The 20,126-nt window shown below is 38.5% G+C and overlaps 1 protein-coding gene across 1 annotated transcript in view; it reads right to left on the minus strand.

The window, feature by feature from the left end:
- Window positions 1-248: 248 nt before the first annotated feature.
- LOC139729819 (DNA-directed RNA polymerase I subunit RPA1-like) overlaps window positions 249-20,126 on the minus strand; it is a 69,333-nt gene continuing 49,455 nt past the window's right edge. The window contains 12 exon segments of the mRNA XM_071640747.1: window positions 249-953; window positions 1,408-1,600; window positions 4,022-4,132; window positions 6,096-6,251; window positions 9,389-9,469; window positions 10,829-10,928; window positions 10,930-10,998; window positions 11,848-12,198; window positions 12,782-12,891; window positions 13,861-13,918; window positions 15,528-15,577; window positions 16,322-16,451. Of these exon segments, the coding sequence (XP_071496848.1) occupies window positions 853-953; window positions 1,408-1,600; window positions 4,022-4,132; window positions 6,096-6,251; window positions 9,389-9,469; window positions 10,829-10,928; window positions 10,930-10,998; window positions 11,848-12,198; window positions 12,782-12,891; window positions 13,861-13,918; window positions 15,528-15,577; window positions 16,322-16,451 (1,510 nt within the window). The 3' untranslated portion in view covers window positions 249-852.

Consider the following 20,126-nt stretch of genomic DNA (forward strand, 5'->3'; position numbering starts at 1 on the left):
ATAATATTTCATCAAAATAAATCCATTTTTCATGAAAACTGCAAAATCAAATATTTGAAATTACAAAAGCAAAGCATGAGAAATGATCAAAAGAGCAGTCTTGGATTGACATACACTATGGATAGAAGCCAGAAAACTTCAGCTGAACTACACTTTGCTCTACGTACTAACATTAAAGAACATTAATACCCGTCTTCTGTCATGCCACTGCAAAATTACCCCCCCCCCCCCAAAAAAAAAAAAAAAAAAAAATGAACCAACCCTAGATTTAAGTTAAACGGGTTGTCTCCCTTCATAAGGGAGTAGCTACGATAAGGAACTTTACACCAAGGCACTATTCTGAGAGATACATGTATTTTTCTAGAGTGTATCATAACAGCTGGTATATGTATAATTGATGAACTTTTTCAAACTTGAACATTTTCCAGTGACCAAGTGCAGAAAGAGGTGTGAAATCACATAAGTTCAAGGAACCTCACTGTATTATCCTTGTAGAACACAAAACAAATTCCATCAATTTACAATGAGGGTCTCTGCTCACTGTGAAAAGGTTCTTACATGGTGTCTCAAAATGGTTGACAAAAGTGGATTTAAGACTTGATTGGAAGATTCATTTTGAACAACTGAATACTGCCTTTAGTAAAAATTGCCCAAAATAAAAAAAGTTAATTATGGGAAAGTAAAGAGTAGTGGATATTATCTTCACAAATATTCACTGGAACATCCAGATTACAAAAGTTTGAATTTTGTTGAATACCATCATGTCTTTCTAACCATCATTTGACCTTTCATGGTAACAAAAAAGGTCACTTCCGATGTTTCCAAGGCTGTCCAGAGCTGCCTGTCCACTCTTCACATGAGAGGCTGAATGAGATCAAAGCAACCTGTCCCACCGTTGACTACTCTGCCAACCACAAGACGAGCGGACGGTGATTGCAGGTTGTCCTTGGCACCTGTTTGACAAAGAAAGTAAAGAAACGCTCTCACAAAAACTGACTGGCAAGGCAGACAAACACTTCTAACTGACTGAGCCACCTCATCATCCTCACACATCTAACTGGCTAGTGGTAACAGAGCAACAAATTGTGGTTACTTAATGGACAGAGAGTACCCCTCCCATAAAAGGGTTTGAAGATTTAGCAATTCACTCAAACTCAGTTGAAACAACGCTCTACTTGAGTTGGTGACAAAAGAAGAGGTGGAATTTTTTCATACACATATATGCCCCACACTTTATGAAAATTCATCATATCTCAGCACATATCCCTGGAAGCACGGCACAAAATCTTAACACTGCTACCAGAATCATCACAATTCAGCGACTTCATACTGAAAGTTCTCCTTAAATTCATTGCAATGGTCATCCACAGTAAAGAAGCTTTGGTAAGATCTGTGGATTTCACCGACCTTGAATCGTGGCCTCACGGAGAAACTTCATACAGCTCTCAAACGTCATCTTCTGTAGGGGTGAGGCATTGGACTCCAGGCCAATACGGTTGAAAGGTCGGTAGACACCCTCAAAGGTCATGTAGTCTGCAATGAGGGACAGGTGGCGGGGGTCCACCGTGATCCCGTACACTGAGAAGACGTCTCGAACTTCCTGTTCACAAAGACAAGTTTAGTATTGTTTAATGACAGAGAGGTTTTACGCTCAGGAAGCACAACAAGAATTCTATGTTGGCCTGTGGTATCTATGCATTTGATCTAGCAACAATTTATTGTATTTTAGTGATAGCTATCTACATTGTTCATAAGATCATTGCATAACACAAAATTACTCCACAAACTTCCCACTACACACATTGGTGGGTGATTATATTGGATTCATGAGAGCACTACTGCCTAGTACACACAAAGAGCAAAATGGTGATTTCTATTACAATTTCTTTGTAGCAAAAAAAAAGCTTCTGAAAACTGCTTATCCAATAATGGCCAGCCAATGGAGTAAAATGGAGTCAAAAGGGGCCAGACCTTTCCATTCTAGCAGAATCTGTGTCAGAGGCAAAATGACAAATGGGCAGGGAAAGCCATGATATATAAGGACTACACACAAGAAGCATAGTCAGAGGAAGGTTAGGGATACAAAAACAAAGAAAACAAAAGGATGGGTTGGAAGACAAGGGCAAGGAGCCCATCAAGTAAGGGAGGGGGATTAAAGCAGGAAGGTGGACAGACAAAAGGCAGAGGGGCTGACCAAGCAGTGTGCCCTGACCTGACTGTCCACCCTCCTGCTTTAATCCCCTCCCTTACTTGTTGGGCTCCTTTCCCATGACTTCCCACTCACCCCTTTTGTTTTCTTTGTTCTGTGTCCCTAGCCCTCCCCTGACTGTGCTTGTTGTGTCTAGTCCTTATAATATGTGATTGCTTTCCCTGCCTGTTTGTCATTTTGCCTCTGAGTCTGATGAAGATTCTGGTAGGATCGAAAGCTCAGGCCCCTACAATTTCTTTGTGTCAATCATCACTTCAGAGAAAATGGCTTCTATTGAGACAATCTTTTGATGTACACTTGAATGTAAAAGATGGAAATAGAGCCCAATGTTTCCTGTTACTTCAGCAAGCATCTTGTCAAAATGGCTGAGGATGCCAAATTTAACTAAAAATGTCGCTATGGCGACTGATGCCTCCGCCATAATGCATGATTCTCCCAATAGGTGTATAGTACAATGTCTTCACAATGTGTGATGACAGTTTCACATAACTGGCAAAATATTGAAATGACAGGTTTGTCAGAAATATCTTGAATGTTCACTTTTCTTGAACTAGGTTTGCTATAATTGTCTAAGAGTGCAGGTACAAGTATTTGGGGAATTGAGGATTTTTACTTGACTCCTGACTGACCCTTTTATAAGTTTATGCATTGAGTAATTTTCAAGGTATGAAGAAAGAGTGTAATTACAGTATAAAATAGATTTTTTTTTTTTTTGCATTTAAGCCTGGCCTTTGACCCTTAACCTTTGACCTTTGACCTTCTGGCTGGAAATTTCCTAGAGAATCTCCATTAGGTAATACATGTATACATTAAGTTTTAAAAATAATAATGGAAGCATTGCATCTACATATTAGTATATGAGGGAAATAGTAAAATTTTGAGGAGTTGACCTTGACCTTTGACCCCCTGACTATTGACCCATGACCCCTAAATTCCCTAGATAATCCCTGCCAGTCAGTACATACGTATGTACCAAGTTCCATGTGGATATGGGGGAAATAGCAACATTTTAAGCATTTGACCTTGACCTTTGACCTCTTATCAATGTCACTAAAATCTACTCAACTAATTGCCTCATCATACATTATCCTTGGACCAAGTTTGGTGAAAGCTGCTTCATCCAGTTTTGAATTATCACGTAAACAGATAAATTTTAGGATTTGACCTTGATCTTTGACCTTTGACCTCTGTCCGATTTCACTCAAAAATTAATCAAGTAATTGTCCCATCATACATCATCTTCGGACAAAGTTTGGTGAAATTTGCTTGATTCAGTCTTGAGTTATCACGTAAACGGATACAATTTCATGATTTGACCTTGACCTTTTGACCTTTGGCCTTTAGCCGATTTCACCAAAAATCTAATCCAGTAATTGCTCCATCATACTTTATACTTGGACCAAGTTTGGTAAAATTCCAGTCAATATTACTCAAGTTATCGCGTAAACGAATGCGGACGTACGTATGTACGGACGTACAATCCGAAAACATAATGCCTCCGGCACCACTTCGTGGTGGAGGCATAAAAATCACCAGATATTCTATTGCGAGAAAAAGTCTAGTCTTTTACCTATTGTACACCTTAACCTTTATTCCCATTAAAAGCATCATTTTACCAGAGCAAGACAGACTGAGCACACTGCATGCTGCTCAGCGAAGACTTTCCCAAAGAAGTGTGTCGAGAACTGAAAAAGAGAAGCTGAAGTTTAGTGGCTTTCTTGTAACTCCCCCCCCCCCCCAAAAAAAAAAAAAACCCAAAACAAAACAAAAACAAAAACAAATCCCAAACCAAATTTACTCTTGCAAACTTGCCTTGATGATGGCTCTACATGCTGCTTCTATTCCATAAGTGTTGGCCATGGCATGGATATCATTGGTGTAGGCTCTGTTCAGATTCAGCAGCTTGTCATACTTGTATAATTCCTGTAGGAAAAAAAGAAGAAGAAATCAGGAAGTGACAGCAGCACAATTAAAATCACCGCACCATTAAACTTTTGTACAAAAAAAAAGACATAGAGAATATATCAAAGCAATAACACACCTTTATTTCCTCAAAATGCCAAAGGCTGTGAATAGGTTAAGGAAGGACTGTGACTTCAGCACATGATTTGTTGGGACTTGACTGGCTTGCATATCAGAAACTTGCCACTAGATGATGTTCAACAAGTCTCATGAAAAATGACTGACTGCTCTCAGAAAATACTAAACTATTATCAGGACCCAGCTGCAACACAGCCTGTGACATTAAAGACACCTGGAATGAGTGTTCACATACTTGGGTTGCTTTGGATGCCAGTGATATTTCATTTTTGTGTCTGGATGATCTTCCCCAGGCAAGACTATTTTGAGACATTGATCTCCAGATGGTGATAATTTGCATCAGTGCAACACACACTAATTATGACCATGCTCTGGTCGAAGGTTGTTTTCTCTGCTATAATGCTAACCATAATCACCAATTCCTGGGAAAGTCAATTGGCTCATTGTGGCCATCCCCTGGTGACAAAAGAATGCCTGCAATTCAGATTCATTTTTTTTCCCCCAATGTCACATTCTCTGAACTAGCTTTGTGAAATGCTGTCTTCCGGAGAGAGAGAAAAAAACACAACTGTGCTAGTTGGAGGACAAAAGTAGGGGGAGGGGACCAAGATATGGGGGGGGGGGGGGGGGGGGGGCACAGATCCCAGTCCATTACAGGAAATACTGTAAAACACGATATATTCGCGCCATGAACATTTCGCGAATTGGAGTCGACGCCATTTCTCACAGCATGAAATTTTCACGACTTGACCACTGGCATCCAATGCATATTGTGTAGGTAAGAACTTTCGCATGCATTTTAATTTTGCGAATGTTGCGGCTCGCGAAATTCGTGAAATTAAAATGCACGTGAACGTTCCTCGTTTTACAGTAGTCATCCTTAGCAAGCTTGTAGAATACAAATTGAATATTACCTAGGGACAGTATTTGCTCCCAATCCTACCTCTACATATGTACCTGTAGTGCTGATATGGACTCCCGTTTAATTGGTGTGTTTGATTGTCTGCCATTTTCTTTCAAAGGAATGCAGCAAAGTGATGAGAACAATTGATGTTCTTGACAGGTTGACTGTCCACTGCCAAAAGTTTTAAATGACAGTGGCAATACTGCACCTTTAAATACTATACTGTTACTATGAAAACTGTGATATATGTACTCACATCAGTGACACAATAACGGCTCCTGACCAGTCTTATTTTCTCCAAGGACTTAGGGTTAATTGGGCTAGGATTTTACGTTTAGTTTGAGATGAGGATTAGGATTACGGTTAGTATTATGATTGTGGGTAGAATTTATGTTTCGCTTAGTGTGCAGATATTTCACGGGAACAATTGTCACAAAAGCAAATGTTATGGACCCACATCACCTACTTTGAAATGTTACAAATCAGCCGCTTTATCTGCAAAACTTCCTGATATGTGTGGTGACCACAGTAAACACAGTATGGACTGTGAGATTCCACTCTGCCGTGTACCCTCCCACATTCACTGTTAGATGAACTGACCTTCAATCCTACGTACAGCACCTTGAGGTATCTTCAAATATCAACCTGTATTCACTATTTAAAAGCAGCAGCAGATTTCATATTATGTAGCAAGCATTAACACACAACTGATTGTATACAGGGCTTCTTTTTTGTTTTGTTTTTTGTTTTTTTACTCAATTTACAAAGCAAGGTGGTACAGGCATGCCATGGACTTGAAAATGAAGTGCACATGCACACGCACACACACTCACAGACAGATGTGCTACGGGCAGTTGCAGGTTGTTCTGTAATTTTCAAGAGGGGTAACCCAGGGCCACAGTTCAGGAGCAACAGAGTCTAATAGCAGCAAGCTAGACTTACTTGGAGGTTAACTCCCTCTGTGAGCAGCCTGGGCTCCAGTCCCCCATGTCCAGACACCAGGCATCGAGTGATGCCGGGGACATGGTGGACGGTAGCATCTTCAGCCAGGGACTCCAGTAGTGAAGACATGTCCAGTTTGGCATCTGTCAGGTCAAGCTGTAAGGATAGCAATGATGCATTTGTCAGTTAATACACTATGAAGGCTATTGATGATTCTAATTCACAATACTGTAAGTTGATTGGGAGCTTTGGTGATGTTTGATCTTATTCTTGTGAATACGATAGTGAAGATGTTAAGTGAAAAATACAATATACGTTCTTCATACTTGATTTACATTGAAAAATGATGATGCTTGAGCCAAAGAAACAAAAGTAGAAGATCTGTAACAAACTTTGGATTTCAAAAGGGAAATGTGAAGATAGAAAAGCATGGCAAAAACATTCTTTAACATTGACTTTGATTTGTTGTTGAATTGTAAATAGAATTACTGTATACGCTATAATTTTCGCGTACATAAATTTTCGCGAATTGCCGATGTCACACATTTTCGCGAGTGGTTAAATTCGCGATTGGGGGACCAGAGAAAATATGAAGTGGCAGAGAAAGTGTGAATTGTCAACTTACTAGCATATAAGAATGATACTAGTTATACACTGCATGAAAAAGACTTGCCAAACTCTGCGAACTAGACCTAGTAAGTTAGAATTCAACATTTTTGAAGTGGTTAAGTCCATCGCGCTAGATTTCTGACGAGTGGTCCCCTTGCGATAATGGATTGGCTCTCTACAGTATTCGTAAGTAGACGTGGACGTGCGTGAACAAGCTTAGCCAGTATGGTCTGTTCGGTAAGCCGTGACATGGTATTCTAGTACTGAAATGTTCGTATCATCAAGGCAAGGGATTCATTTTGGAAGGTAATATTTTCGCGTGTTGTTAATTTCGCGAATAGCTCCCGACTCGCGAAATTCGCGAAAATAAAACCCCCGCGAAATATATAGCGTATACAGTAGTTGAAAGCATCACTTGTGACCACCAAGCTCAAAACCCACAAAAAATATGCCAAAATGAATTCACACTTTTCTACAAAGCATAACAGAGTGAGCTTTAAATGACATATAACTCCTTAAAATTAGACCATCTTAACCCACTTAGAAAGTGACAGAAATAGAAGGTTCAGTTTCATAGAAAAGGGAAAAAAGAGGATTTAAAGATTAATGTCACTCAGGTGAGCTCTGCCGAAGGATCAATGAAAAGGTGTTTTATTTCCCAGTGAAAGCAGCACCTGCTGTTTGAAGCTGCCAAATTTTGACAGTAGGTAGAGAAGAGATTACTCTGCCAGGTAAGACAAACTTAAAAGATATGAGTCAGTCAACCCAAATGACATATTTTGGTTCATTACGTAGAATCCTAATCTGTGACTTTTCATGGCTTTTGAGCTGAGCAGTCACACTTAATAATAGATCTGGGGCCTGAACACTTTCTTATGTGAGACAACAAGAGGTGTACATTAGGAAAATGTGTAGAGTAATGAATGACAGAAATTATATAATTCATATCCCTCGTGGATATTGAACATTTTCTGAATGTACAACTCTTATTCCCAGTTTGTTCCTTCCTCTTGTCGGAGTTACACGTTGTACTTTTATATGGCCCTTTTCCACACACACATATATTTGTTTACGTGTATACGCGTATGTGCACATAATTTCATACACATTTTTGCTTTTATATCACACCACTCCTGTAAATAAATAGTATGTAGTGCCTTTTCTTTTAATTCACTTGTTGGCTGGCTCTCACTTTCATTCATTTCTTTAATTTTTTTGTCACATATTTGTGTACCAAGTTTTGGGCTTGCTGCTTGATCAGTCCCCCCTCCCACCCCCATTTACTCTTGCTGTGGCTATTTCATTCTTTTCCTAGTCTTTATTCTTCACAGGTTGCCCCGTAAGATCCTTGGGATCATCACTGGCCCACCTCTGCCTTTGTCTGCTCACCCTCCTTGCTTTAATTCCCTTTTCTTACCTGTCTGGCTTCTAAATCATTCTTCTTTTTATGCCTCCGGCAACGAAGTGGCCGGAGGCATAAAGTTTTCGGGTCGTCCGTCCGTCCCGTTTTGTTTTTGTCGATATCTCAAGAACCGTGTGATGGTTTTACATCAAACTTGGTATGAGGGTATATCCTGGGGGGATAATACTTTGTTTGGATTTTAGGGTCACGGGTCAAAGGTCAAAGGTCACAGGTTATTTTGTGAAAAAAAAGTTTGAAAATTCATGTTTTTCTCCATATCTCGCAAATGGTTCAAGGTATCTTCATGGAACTTTAAATAGTATATTGTTCCAATGGGCAGTGATTATCTAGGGAAGTTGGGGGTCATGGTTCAAAGGTCAGGGGGTCAAAGGTCAAGGTCAACTCCTCAAAATATCACTACTTTCCTTATATTCATGCAATGCCTAAAAGTTGTTTTTTTTAAAAACTTGATGTACGCATGTATTACCCGATATATATTCTGTAGGAAGTTTCTTGCCGAAAGGTCAAAGGTCAAAAGGTCAAAGGTCAAGTGAAAGTGTTGAATTGCACTTTTTCCTCCATATCTCAAAAGTAACTCAAGGTATCATCATGAAACTTACATATTTATGCATGTTCAACCTAACAGTGATTCTCTTTGGAACTGTGAGGTCAAAGGTCAAAGGCCAGGTTTAGATAATGCTATTTTCCCATTTGATACTGAAATTATACTTTTTCTCAATACCTTGATAATTACTCAATGCAAAAACTTATAAAAGGGTCAAAAGTCAAGTAAAAATCATCAGTTCCCCAAATACCTGCACTCTGACATTTTAATCATTCATCCAATTGAACCTAGTTCTAGGAAAGTGAACATTCAGCACATTTGTGGCAAACCTGTCATTTTAATACTTTGCCAATTGTGTGAAACTGTCATCACACATTGTCAAGACATTGTACTATAGACCTATTAGGAGAACCATGCATTATGGCGGAGGCATATCAGTCACCGTAGCAATATATCTAGTTTTTCATTGTTTTATGTCCCTAGCCCTTCTCTGACTGTGCTTCTTGTGTGTGTGTGTGTGTGTGTGTGTGTGTGTGTGTGTGCACCATGATGGCTTTCCCTAATTTGTCATTTTGCCTCTGACAAAGACTGTGCTAGGATCAAAAGCTCAGGCTCCTTTTGACTGCATATATTCCATTAGCTCGCCGGTATTGGATATAAGAAACAGTTTTCATCAGTGTGTTTTGCTACACTGTCTGCCTTTGACAGCTGACTCACCTTGAATGTGAACTCACACCACAGTTGATTGACAGCATCAAAGTCATAGAGTGCAATCATGGGGCTGATCATCAGGACAGCCTGGCAGTAAGGAGAAGCAAGCAAAATCCTTTGTATGAATAAACATTTCTGTCACCATGGCAACTGGCCACTCATTTCCACAGACTAACAAACTTCCCCAGCATCACTTCCTTATATTCTTTTGCAGTTCAAAAATATACCACAGAAAAGTATATGGACGTTTGCAAATTTGAGAGGAATTTCATTATAAATTCTTTCTCTCCTTTTTATAAGTTGCATATGATGGTGATAGCCTTTGATAAGCATCACCACTAGAACAGAAACTATTCAAAACTGTAAGATCCACAATTACAAAGGCACACATTTGTACATTGTACATTTACATTCTGTAAGTTGTAAATCTAACTCTACATTCCACAAATCCTTTATTCAAGACGTCACATGATATATCCAGCCTTAGATGCTCTCTTTGTAAATAAACATGCAATATACACTATCATATGAGAAGAAAAGGGTCGGGGGATAGCGTTAAGTGGTCTCCCAATCCAGGGCCTAATATCAAATTTGATAAACATGTGAGATTACAAATGAAGGCAGTCATTTCTACTGCAATTCCTTTCTACCGAGTGAAATGAGACTTAATGCTCTATGCTTCACATACCACCAAAATGTCATTGTTCTTGTCACCATAATGAATCTCTACATAACTCTCAAAGTATGCACAAAACATGTAATGAAAATCACTTCTAACCCAGGACTTCTTACATTCCTCAATCATACATAAATTGACATTATTAGTGAACTTTCACAGTACTGTAACTTGGAAATTTTCAGCGTTGAAAGTTTGGTACATTTTGCGCAGGCAGAAACCAGTGCAAAAATAAAAGCACATGAATGTTTTTGCTTGCTACATTGTATATGTTCCAGTAGTTCATATCTTGATTCTGCAAGACTAAAAATATGCAAAGCTCATCTCACCTGGCCGCGCGGGAAAAATTACTCACGCAAATAATATCCAATTTACAGTATATCAAAGTTTAGTTTTGTTATGCCTGTTCAGTTTAAACTTTGAATATATAATTTTTGCATATCTCTGCAATTGTGCCTCACAAGTGCCTTCTATGGCATTTGCTCTCCAAATGTGTGTTTATTATCATAATTACTCTACCATTCCCAAAGCAAAAGAAATGTATTACACCTTTACAGGGTCATTATACTGTCATCATCCACTGGTGCCAACAAATTCAAATGAAGACTTTTATCAAGGACTCAAGAATTAAAGCAGTTGTAATTCCTGCTCTCGATGGAGTGTAGAAAGACAAACATACCATATACTCCATTCCTAATGGAGTACACATGGATAGACAAATATACCATAATACTCCATTCCTAATGGAGTATATAGACAGACAAACATACCATAATCCTCTGCTCCTTCTCCTTCTCACTGACTCCCATCTTCTTCTTCCTCCTGGGAGCTGCACTGCTCTCCTCCATACTGGAAGGCAGCAGATCTTCTTTCATCATCTCCTCCTCCTCCTCCTCCATCTTCACCTCCTTTTCATCATTGTGGTTTCCATGGATACTCTCTCCCTCTTCATCACCTTCAATGAATCAGAGAGATGGAATGCATCTCAATATCACTAAATTGTAGATGCCTAATTTTTTCTATTCACAGGAGAACACACCCAAGGCATACATCTGGCATTCATATCATGTATTGCATGGAAACGAACACAGCATGTCAGTGACAGTTTGATAATCGTCCCTAAAAGATTTACATGATAGGCATCTACCATGGCATGTATAAGTTGTTACCATATTGTAATTTTGCCCTTGTAAAAACATGTCTTGCAATTCCCTTTTTCCCAATAGTCATTAGTGCCTGAAATGTCCCTCATTTCACATATTTCTTAACAAAGTTTTTTATGACTTTATCACCCTTATACAACTGTAGAAGGCATTGTTCACTTTCCCCAAAAAATGCCATGGCCATTTGACAAAGAGAGAAAACTACATGTATGATGGCATCATGGCTGGTGCAGTGTCATACTTTAAAAATGCCTGATCTGATGTCTCCATTTACCTCCTGTCAGTGAAATTGACCCAAGTTTCTTAGGTAATTTCCCCCTTCATTTCAAAGCTTCAGAATTTGCAAGAATTCATTCTCCAAAAACCCATGAAATGCTTAGTAATGCATTGGTTTAGACAGTGGAAAAATACCAGTAATTATAATTGCGTATCTCTCATACTGATTCTGTATAATTTCTCTTTTCAAAACAAGCACATTATTTCCGGGTGAAAATGGGTGAAGGGCCACAAGTTGTGAAGATCAATTCAACCACTATGAGATAAAGTGTGTTAATTATAAAAACAAAACAAAAACAAAACAAAACAAAACAAAACAAAACAGATGAATCTTCTGATATCTTCCCAGCATCAGAGAGACCACAGATTTCTCACCAGAGTCAAGAATCTCCTCCCAATCTCCATCTTCCTCCAGATTCTCCTGCTGTGCCTTCTTCTTCCCCTCCTCCTCCTCCCCCTCCTCCTCTCCATCCTCATACTCCTGCTCCTCCTGGTGTCTCTGCTTGTACTTGGAGGTAGCTGCATCCTGGTCGGCTCCACCCTCGTCCCCACTCCCATCATCGGATGACACCGACTCTCTTTTCATCGCCACTGGGGACGCATCATCTGCCGCATCACCACTGGAGGTATCCTTGTTGTCATGGGAACCAGAGTCACCCTCTCCTCCAACAGTCCTCCTTGATTTCTTGGCTGATGCAAATCTGAGGATGTGTGTAAAATGGAGGTAAACTATTTGGATGGGTCACACTTTACCACTTGACCTTGCCTAATTTTGCCCCTAACTCAATGTCCAGCATTATGTCAGAACCACTGCATTCATCGAATTTGCAAGAATTGTAGAAATTATCCAATCCACTGTATAAGCATTAAAATTCAACAGCTGCACTTTAAATCTTACCTCTCGACCTTTACAAAATGCTTATCTAGGTTCCTCGTACTACTTTTCTGAACTGAGTTTGAGGAAAAGGGTTTCATCACTGAGTTAGAGTGCAATTCCACTCCATAATTATGTTGAAATTTGAAGCATGAAGAATGACAGTACGGAATTGGACCTTGAACTTTGACCCTGGATATCCTCCAATATCACAGACAATCTACCAGGTTTATAACTGTGTCATATCCATTTACCAAAACTGATATGATTTAATATGATCTTCCAACAACTTGTATCACTCTGGTACTAAGTGCGATAAGAATTCTGAAAAAATATGATTGTATTATGATTGCACGAGGACTTCATAAACAACAGATCATCACAAGATCGTGAAGGAGGTCAGTGCTTACTTTGTCTTCTTGATGTCCTTCATTTTTCTCTTCAAAACATCCAGAAATTTCTTCAGGAAGATTTGCTCGATGTAGTCAAGAATGCTGGCTGGTGTGGCATTCAATTCATCCTAGAAGTCAAATGTGATAAAGAAGATAGAATGTTCAAAATGTAACTTATCACATAATGGAAGTGTAATGACAAAGTGAATATAACTATAAACTTTCTAAATTCACCTAATAAAAAAAAAAACCACATAATGACTTCTCTGGGGACATCTCACTTTTATAGAGGTATTTCAAATAGATTTCTACAGCAATAGCTCAGTAATGCCTGAAGGGGAAGTCCCTATTAGAATCACACAAAAACTATGTTTAGTAATTTCTTGCATCTTTCCACATCTACCGCTACTTGTTTTGGATAATGCACTCATCTCGCATCGACAAGGTCTCTGAATTTTCACCAATAAGGAAAATGACAAGTAGCAGGCACAAAACAGTTCAAACAGAGGATGAAATTTGTATATGGTATGTCATCATGTTTACCGTAAAAAGTAAGAGATTATAAAAGGACAAAAATTTGGGCATAAAGCTGACATCTCAGCCATTTTTAAAAACAATTTTCATCAAATAAACATTGAATCTCTCTTGGAATTACATGCTCCTTCATATTTTATAAAAGGTTTCTCATTATCTCACAAAAAAAAATATTAGAAACCTGAAGTTAGGTCTCAACCAAAACCATCTTTTATAATCTAATGAATTCAGGTTTGCCGAATACCAAAAAATTATTTTCCCTAACATTATAATCCTTCGGCTGAATCAAAATAATCTATGCTCTTTCATCTTATTTCATATTCAACTACTATATTACACACAATAATAGATGATTGGCATTCTTCTCTCTCTCTCTCTCTCTCTCTCTTTTTTTTTTTTTTTTTTTTTTTGGGGGGGGGGGGGGGGAACCTGTTAAAGACAAGACCACTGTGATGAAAAGGTTGCACTTTTCAGAATAAGCTTGAGCAGTACAGTCCCAGTTCTAGGAATACCACCTGGGACAAAAGCCATAAAGGCCAGCCAATACCAATTATGTATCTCACCTTGTACTCATTGTGTGGAAGAAAGCTCAACCTTATCTTGTAGACTCGGTAGTGGTCACTGGCGAAAATGTGAAATGCAAAGGGAAAGAGTCAATAGCATATTATCTATTTCACTGCACTGTTTGAAGAATGTGATTGTATCTTGGGTCAGCAGGAGATGAGATATATCATGAAAATCCCTGTGTTACAAATTGAAAACTAGAAATGTCGCTATGGCGACTGGTATGCCTCCACCATAATGCATGATTCTCCGAATAGGTCTATAGTACATGTGGACAATGTGTGATTACATTTTCACAAAATTGGCAAAATATTAAAATGACATGTTTGTCACAAATGTATTGAATGTTTACCTTCCTTGACCTATGTTTAATTGGATGAATAGGAGAGCATGTACTTGGGGATTTAAGAACTTTAACTTGACTTTGACCATTTCATAAGTTTATGCACTGAGTAATTTTCAAGGTATGGAGAAAAAACGCAATTTCTGTATTGAACAGTAATTTGTTATCATTTTCATCTGGCCTTTGATTTATAAGAGAAGCACTGTCAGGCAGAACATACATAAATTCAGCATGTACTAAGTTTCAAGATAACTTGAGCCACTTCCGAGATATGGAGAAAAAAGTAAGTTCAGCACTTTCACTTGATCTTTGACCTTTTGACCTTTGACCTTCTTGGCAAAAAAAAAATCCCAGAGAATCTCTATTGGGTTAGACATGCATACATCAAGTTTTAAAAAAAAAATATCCTGCTGGCATTGCATAAATATAAGGAAAATAGTAAGATTTTGAAGTATTGCCCTTGACCTTTGACCCCTGACCTTTGACCCCATGAACCCTAAATTCCCTAGATAACCACTGCCAGTCAGTAGATGCATATACACTATGTTCCATGAAGATACCTTGAACAATTTCCACGATACAGAGAAAAAAGTGAAATTTTAACATTTTACTTGACCTTTTGACCTTTGACCTTTTGACCTCATGACCCCAAACTTTCACCAGAGAATCTTAATTGGGTAGTACATGTATACACTAAGTTTCAAGAAAATATCTTCAGGCATTGCATAGATATGGGGGAAATTATAAAATTTTAAGCATTTGACCTTGACCTTTTGACCTTTGACCTTGAGCATGTGCACCCAAAAGTTGATAGGCACAACTTCACCCCCTAATACACATACATGCCAAGTTTCATTAGGATACCTCAAAAGGTTTTGGTAGTTACCCTGTCCACAAAACTCATTACGGACGGACGGAAGGACGGACGGACGGACGGACGGACAACCCGAAAACATAATGCCTCCGGCACCACTTCGTGGCGGAGGCATAATGAATTAAGTAACAAGCACAATACAGTGTACGTGCTAAAATCACTCTCCACATGGGAACAAAACAAAACAAAACAAAAACAAAACAAAACCATGATGTAGAAAATATTTTGCATTTCTAGGCTTCATATGTCCTCAATCAAAACAGTAATACTGAATTCACACCATCACATTTTTCCAACTTTTACGTCTGTCATTTATGAACATGACATTGGAAGCCATTTGAAATGACAAAAATATTATCTTATCATTTGAGGCATTTCTGCATTTTTATCTAGTAATCATCCACATACATGTACTGTCACTGAATTCAAGTATCCTCTGTAATACTTACAAAGCTGTTGGAAACTGGTAAGACTCCCAGATGTCAATGTCTTCAATGACCTGTGAATCAAAAACAAGGCACAATCAGATAAAGCAGAATGGAGTGGAAACATACTGTCTCATAGTTACAAACAATACTAACTTTGTTCCCCTAGTCTCGGGGCAAATTAGAGTTATGATCACTGATTTGAGATAAATGAGAACACCAAGACCTGTTACATCGTCAAACAAATATCCTGATTACATCCCTGAGCATCAATTTCTTGCTTTAGGTATTCTGTCATTCTCTAGGTGCTCAGACTGTAATGTGCAAAATTTGTCACACTTTACTCCTTAAAACAGAAATTTATCAAAGATGGCCACAAGAAAAATCTCAAGGTTTTGAAAATATCTGATTTAAGATAGGAAATGTTCAAGTGTTAATGTTTCTTGCCTTCTTTAAATTTAAGTTAACACTTGTAATAGATGAGACTGAGGAATTGTAAAACTCGAAATGAAAAATGGTAATGTCAAACATTGATACATGAACTTGACTGACAACTACACAGACAACTGTCTCAAAAATGCCTTGGAAGGGGTGAAAGATATGATTATGATTAATTAAATTAAATCAAATCAAATTAAAGAAAAATCAACTTCAAATCAACAATACAAAATGGGAAATCCATTTCAAAGAAGAAACAAGAATGTGTTGTTGGCTTCACATATTTGCTATCTGATTTTATCCAATCCAAATTACAATCCAATTTGTAAGTATCAAGAGAGAAAAGCTGCAACCAGGACAAGCTGAAACTTTCCACTGACCTGAGAGAGATTGACCCTGGTGAGCTGCCTCCTAACTTTAGCCACTCTCCTTGCTGATATCCCAGGGTCTTGGAATGGTGCCTCCATGCTTGGAGTCTTGATGTTGGCACTGGCTACCATCAGAATCTCTCTGCACAGGGGAAATGGGCAAAGGGGAACAGGGTGCAAGGGCAGTTAAGTAGAGGTTGGGGTGTTACTTGTATGCACAGAAAACTTGCCTGGGTATAAATGCAGTAATGATTAGTAAGACTGCTTGATTTCTTTCCTTTTTGAACATGTTGAATTTTATATGTGAATCCTAGGGTAATGACCACCAGTCCATTACATTCAGTGTCACTGCCGCTGAAGAATTTACTTTTCAGAAGGCAAGTTTAATCTATTTACGTACAAAAACATTGTTGGAAAAAGAATATAACATTGCTTGTCTCAGTTGTCAGAAATTTACAGGATTCGGAAAGATTGATCTGAGATGGAAAAGTGGATCAAAGAACAAGTTTTTCTTTCCATTTTATAAAGTCTGCTGTAGAAAAAAAATTAACCCAAATGTTCATGTCAGATTAGTATTGGCTAAAGCTGTCAAGTGTTTACAGAAAATATAGGCTGAAATAAAATCCAAATCATGACAAGAAGGTTTTCAAGAAATATTATAATCTTCCACTATTAAACAGCAACAAAAATGCAACCGAAACATTGTATTACCAATATAAAGGAAGACAACTAGAGATGAATCGCTACAACTTCGTTATCTAGACTGGAAGCAGGGGAAACATAAAACAATATTCCAGGCTGAGCAAGATAAAATTCACACATGTCTGCAGAAGGTGGTCCAACTGCTAGATGCCAGACCTACATTTGTACATTTGTAAACTGAAACGCGCAGTTGGCCCACGTCTGCATGACTGGGAGAACTACATGTTGTCATAGCTGCCTTACAGTAACACTCTTGGTACCTCCTGGCATTGATGATGCTGGGATATATAGAAGCTGATGTCGAGATCTCTGGGTCTGCAACAACAAAGCAAATCCTGAAATGTACACATTAGAAGGGTGTGCTCTTTGTGTCCACAACTCTTCATATGTAGCTCTCTATGAAATGGCACTGGAAGAGGTCCGTCTGAAGGCAACAAACCAAGATGTCACAGGAACCGGGAGTAATATTCAATACCAGGTCAGAAATGACACCAACATATATCCCAACAAGCAGGTGCCTTTCACATAAAGTCAAATGCTGAGCTGACCACCTATATTGCTGCAAAGGTTCTAGAATACTACAGTAGATCACACAAACATGGCATCATCTCTTCTTCAGGGCATAATAGCATAAAAAAGACTTCTTTTTCCAGAATAAGAATCATGAAGAAGTAGACACACTGTTGATCTTTCATGCTGTCCAGAACTCACAGTGAAATACATCGAATGCACGGAAGGTTTTCTTCTCTACAGATACAGATGTCCTACTTCTTCTTCTTTTTCTTCTTCTGGTTAAGTCTGCCTCATTCAATTAGCTGAAGTGTCAGTCATAACAAACTTAGCCCTTTTATTCCCAGCTACAACTAGTGTAGGCCCTTTCATTTTGCAAGACAATTTCTATAACCCTTTTAGTCCCAGCTTAGTGTAGACCCTTTCATAAGTAAGGACAATTTCTATAACCCTTTTATTCCAAGTTCAGTGCAAGCCCTTTCATGTGGCACTGGCAGGGCAATTTGAATTTTGAAGTTATCAGCTTCAAAACATGCACCCAAAGACATGAATTTTGACGCTCAACACCATTTTCGGTGACCTCTTGTGCAATAACAGATAGTCAGATCTGCACCATAACACATTATGCATCTTAAGATCATAAAGTTCTTCCAAAGGTTTATAGAAATTGTCTTGCAAAATGAAAGGGCCTACACTAGTTGTAGCTGGGAATAAAAGGGCTATAGAAATTGTCCGGCCACATAAACGGTCTACACTGAGCTGGGAATAAAAGGGTTATCATAAATGTCTTGCCACATGAAATTGTCTAGCCTGGGCTGGGAATAAAATGGTAATATAATTTGTCTGTCTACATGAAAGGGTCTACACTTAGCTGGGAATAAAAGGGATATAGAAATTGTCCTACCAAATGAAAGGGTGTGCAAAGAAGCTGGCAATAAAAGGCTTATAGAAATTGTCTTACAAAATGAAAGGGTCTACACTGATCTGAGAATAAAATGGTTATTGAAACTGTCCTGCCAAATGAAAAGGTTTCCCCTGAGCTGGGAATAAAAGGGTTATAGAAATTGCCCTGCAGCATGAAAGGGCTTTCACTGAGATGGGAATAGAAAGGTTATAGAAACTGTCCGACCAAATGAAAGGGTGTACACTGAGCTGGGAATAATAGCGTAATAGAAACTTTCCTACCAAATGAAAGGGTGTACAAAGTAGCTGGGAATAAAAAGGTTATAGAAATTGTCCAGTCAAATGAAAGGGTGTACAAAGTAGCTGGGAATAAAAGGGTTATAGAAATTGTCCAGTCAAATGAATGGTGTACAAGGTAGCTGGGAATAAAAGGGTTATAGAAATTGTAGTGCTACAAGCTGAGCTTTACTGAGCTGGGAATTAAAGGGTTATGGAATTTGTCCAAACAAATGAAAGGGTGTACAGAGTAGCTGGGAATGAAAGGGTTATAGAATTTGTCCTACCAAATGAAAGAGTGTACAAGGTAGCTGGGAATAAAAGGGTTATAGGAATTGTCCAGTCAAATGAATGGTGTACAAAGTAGCTGGGAATAAAAGGGTTATAGAAATTGTCCAGTCAAATGAATGGTGTACAAAGTAGCTGGGAATGAAAGGGTTATACAAATTGTCCAGTCAAATGAATGGTGTACAAAATAGCTGGGAATAAAAGGGTTATAGAAATTGTCCAGTCAAATGAATGGTGTAAAAGGCAGCTGGGAATAAAAGGGTTATAGAAATTGTCCAGTCAAATGAATGGTGTACAAAGTAGCTGGGATTAAAAGGGTTATAGAAATTGTAGTGCTACGTGAAAGAGTCCTTACTGAGCTGGGAATTAAAGGGTTATGGAATTTGTCCAACCAAATGAAAGGGTGTACAGAGTAGCTGGGAATGAAAGGGTTATAGAATTTGTCCTACCAAATGAAAGAGTGTACAAGGTAGCTGGGAATAAAAGGGTTATAGGAATTGTCCAGTCAAATGAATGGTGTACAAGGTAGCTGGGAATTAAAGGGTTATAGAATTTGTCCTACCAAATGAAAGAGTGTACAAGGTAGCTGGGAATAAAAGGGTTATAGGAATTGTCCAGTCAAATGAATGGTGTACAAAGTAGCTGGGAATTAAAGGGTTATAGAATTTGTCCTACCAAATGAAAGAGTGTACAAGGTAGCTGGGAATAAAAGGGATATAGAAATTGTCCTACCAAATGAAAGGGTGTGCAAAGAAGCTGGCAATAAAAGGCTTATAGAAATTGTCTTACAAAATGAAAGGGTCTACACTGATCTGAGAATAAAATGGTTATTGAAACTGTCCTGCCAAATGAAAAGGTTTCCCCTGAGCTGGGAATAAAAGGGTTATAGAAATTGCCCTGCAGCATGAAAGGGCTTTCACTGAGATGGGAATAGAAAGGTTATAGAAACTGTCCGACCAAATGAAAGGGTGTACACTGAGCTGGGAATAATAGCGTAATAGAAACTTTCCTACCAAATGAAAGGGTGTACAAAGTAGCTGGGAATAAAAAGGTTATAGAAATTGTCCAGTCAAATGAAAGGGTGTACAAAGTAGCTGGGAATAAAAGGGTTATAGAAATTGTCCAGTCAAATGAATGG

This window comes from Diadema antillarum, unplaced genomic scaffold (assembly GCF_040938485.1).
Source record: "Diadema antillarum isolate AM-2024a unplaced genomic scaffold, OU_Dant_1.0 seq00000264_RagTag, whole genome shotgun sequence".
NCBI lineage: Eukaryota > Metazoa > Echinodermata > Echinoidea > Diadematoida > Diadematidae > Diadema > Diadema antillarum.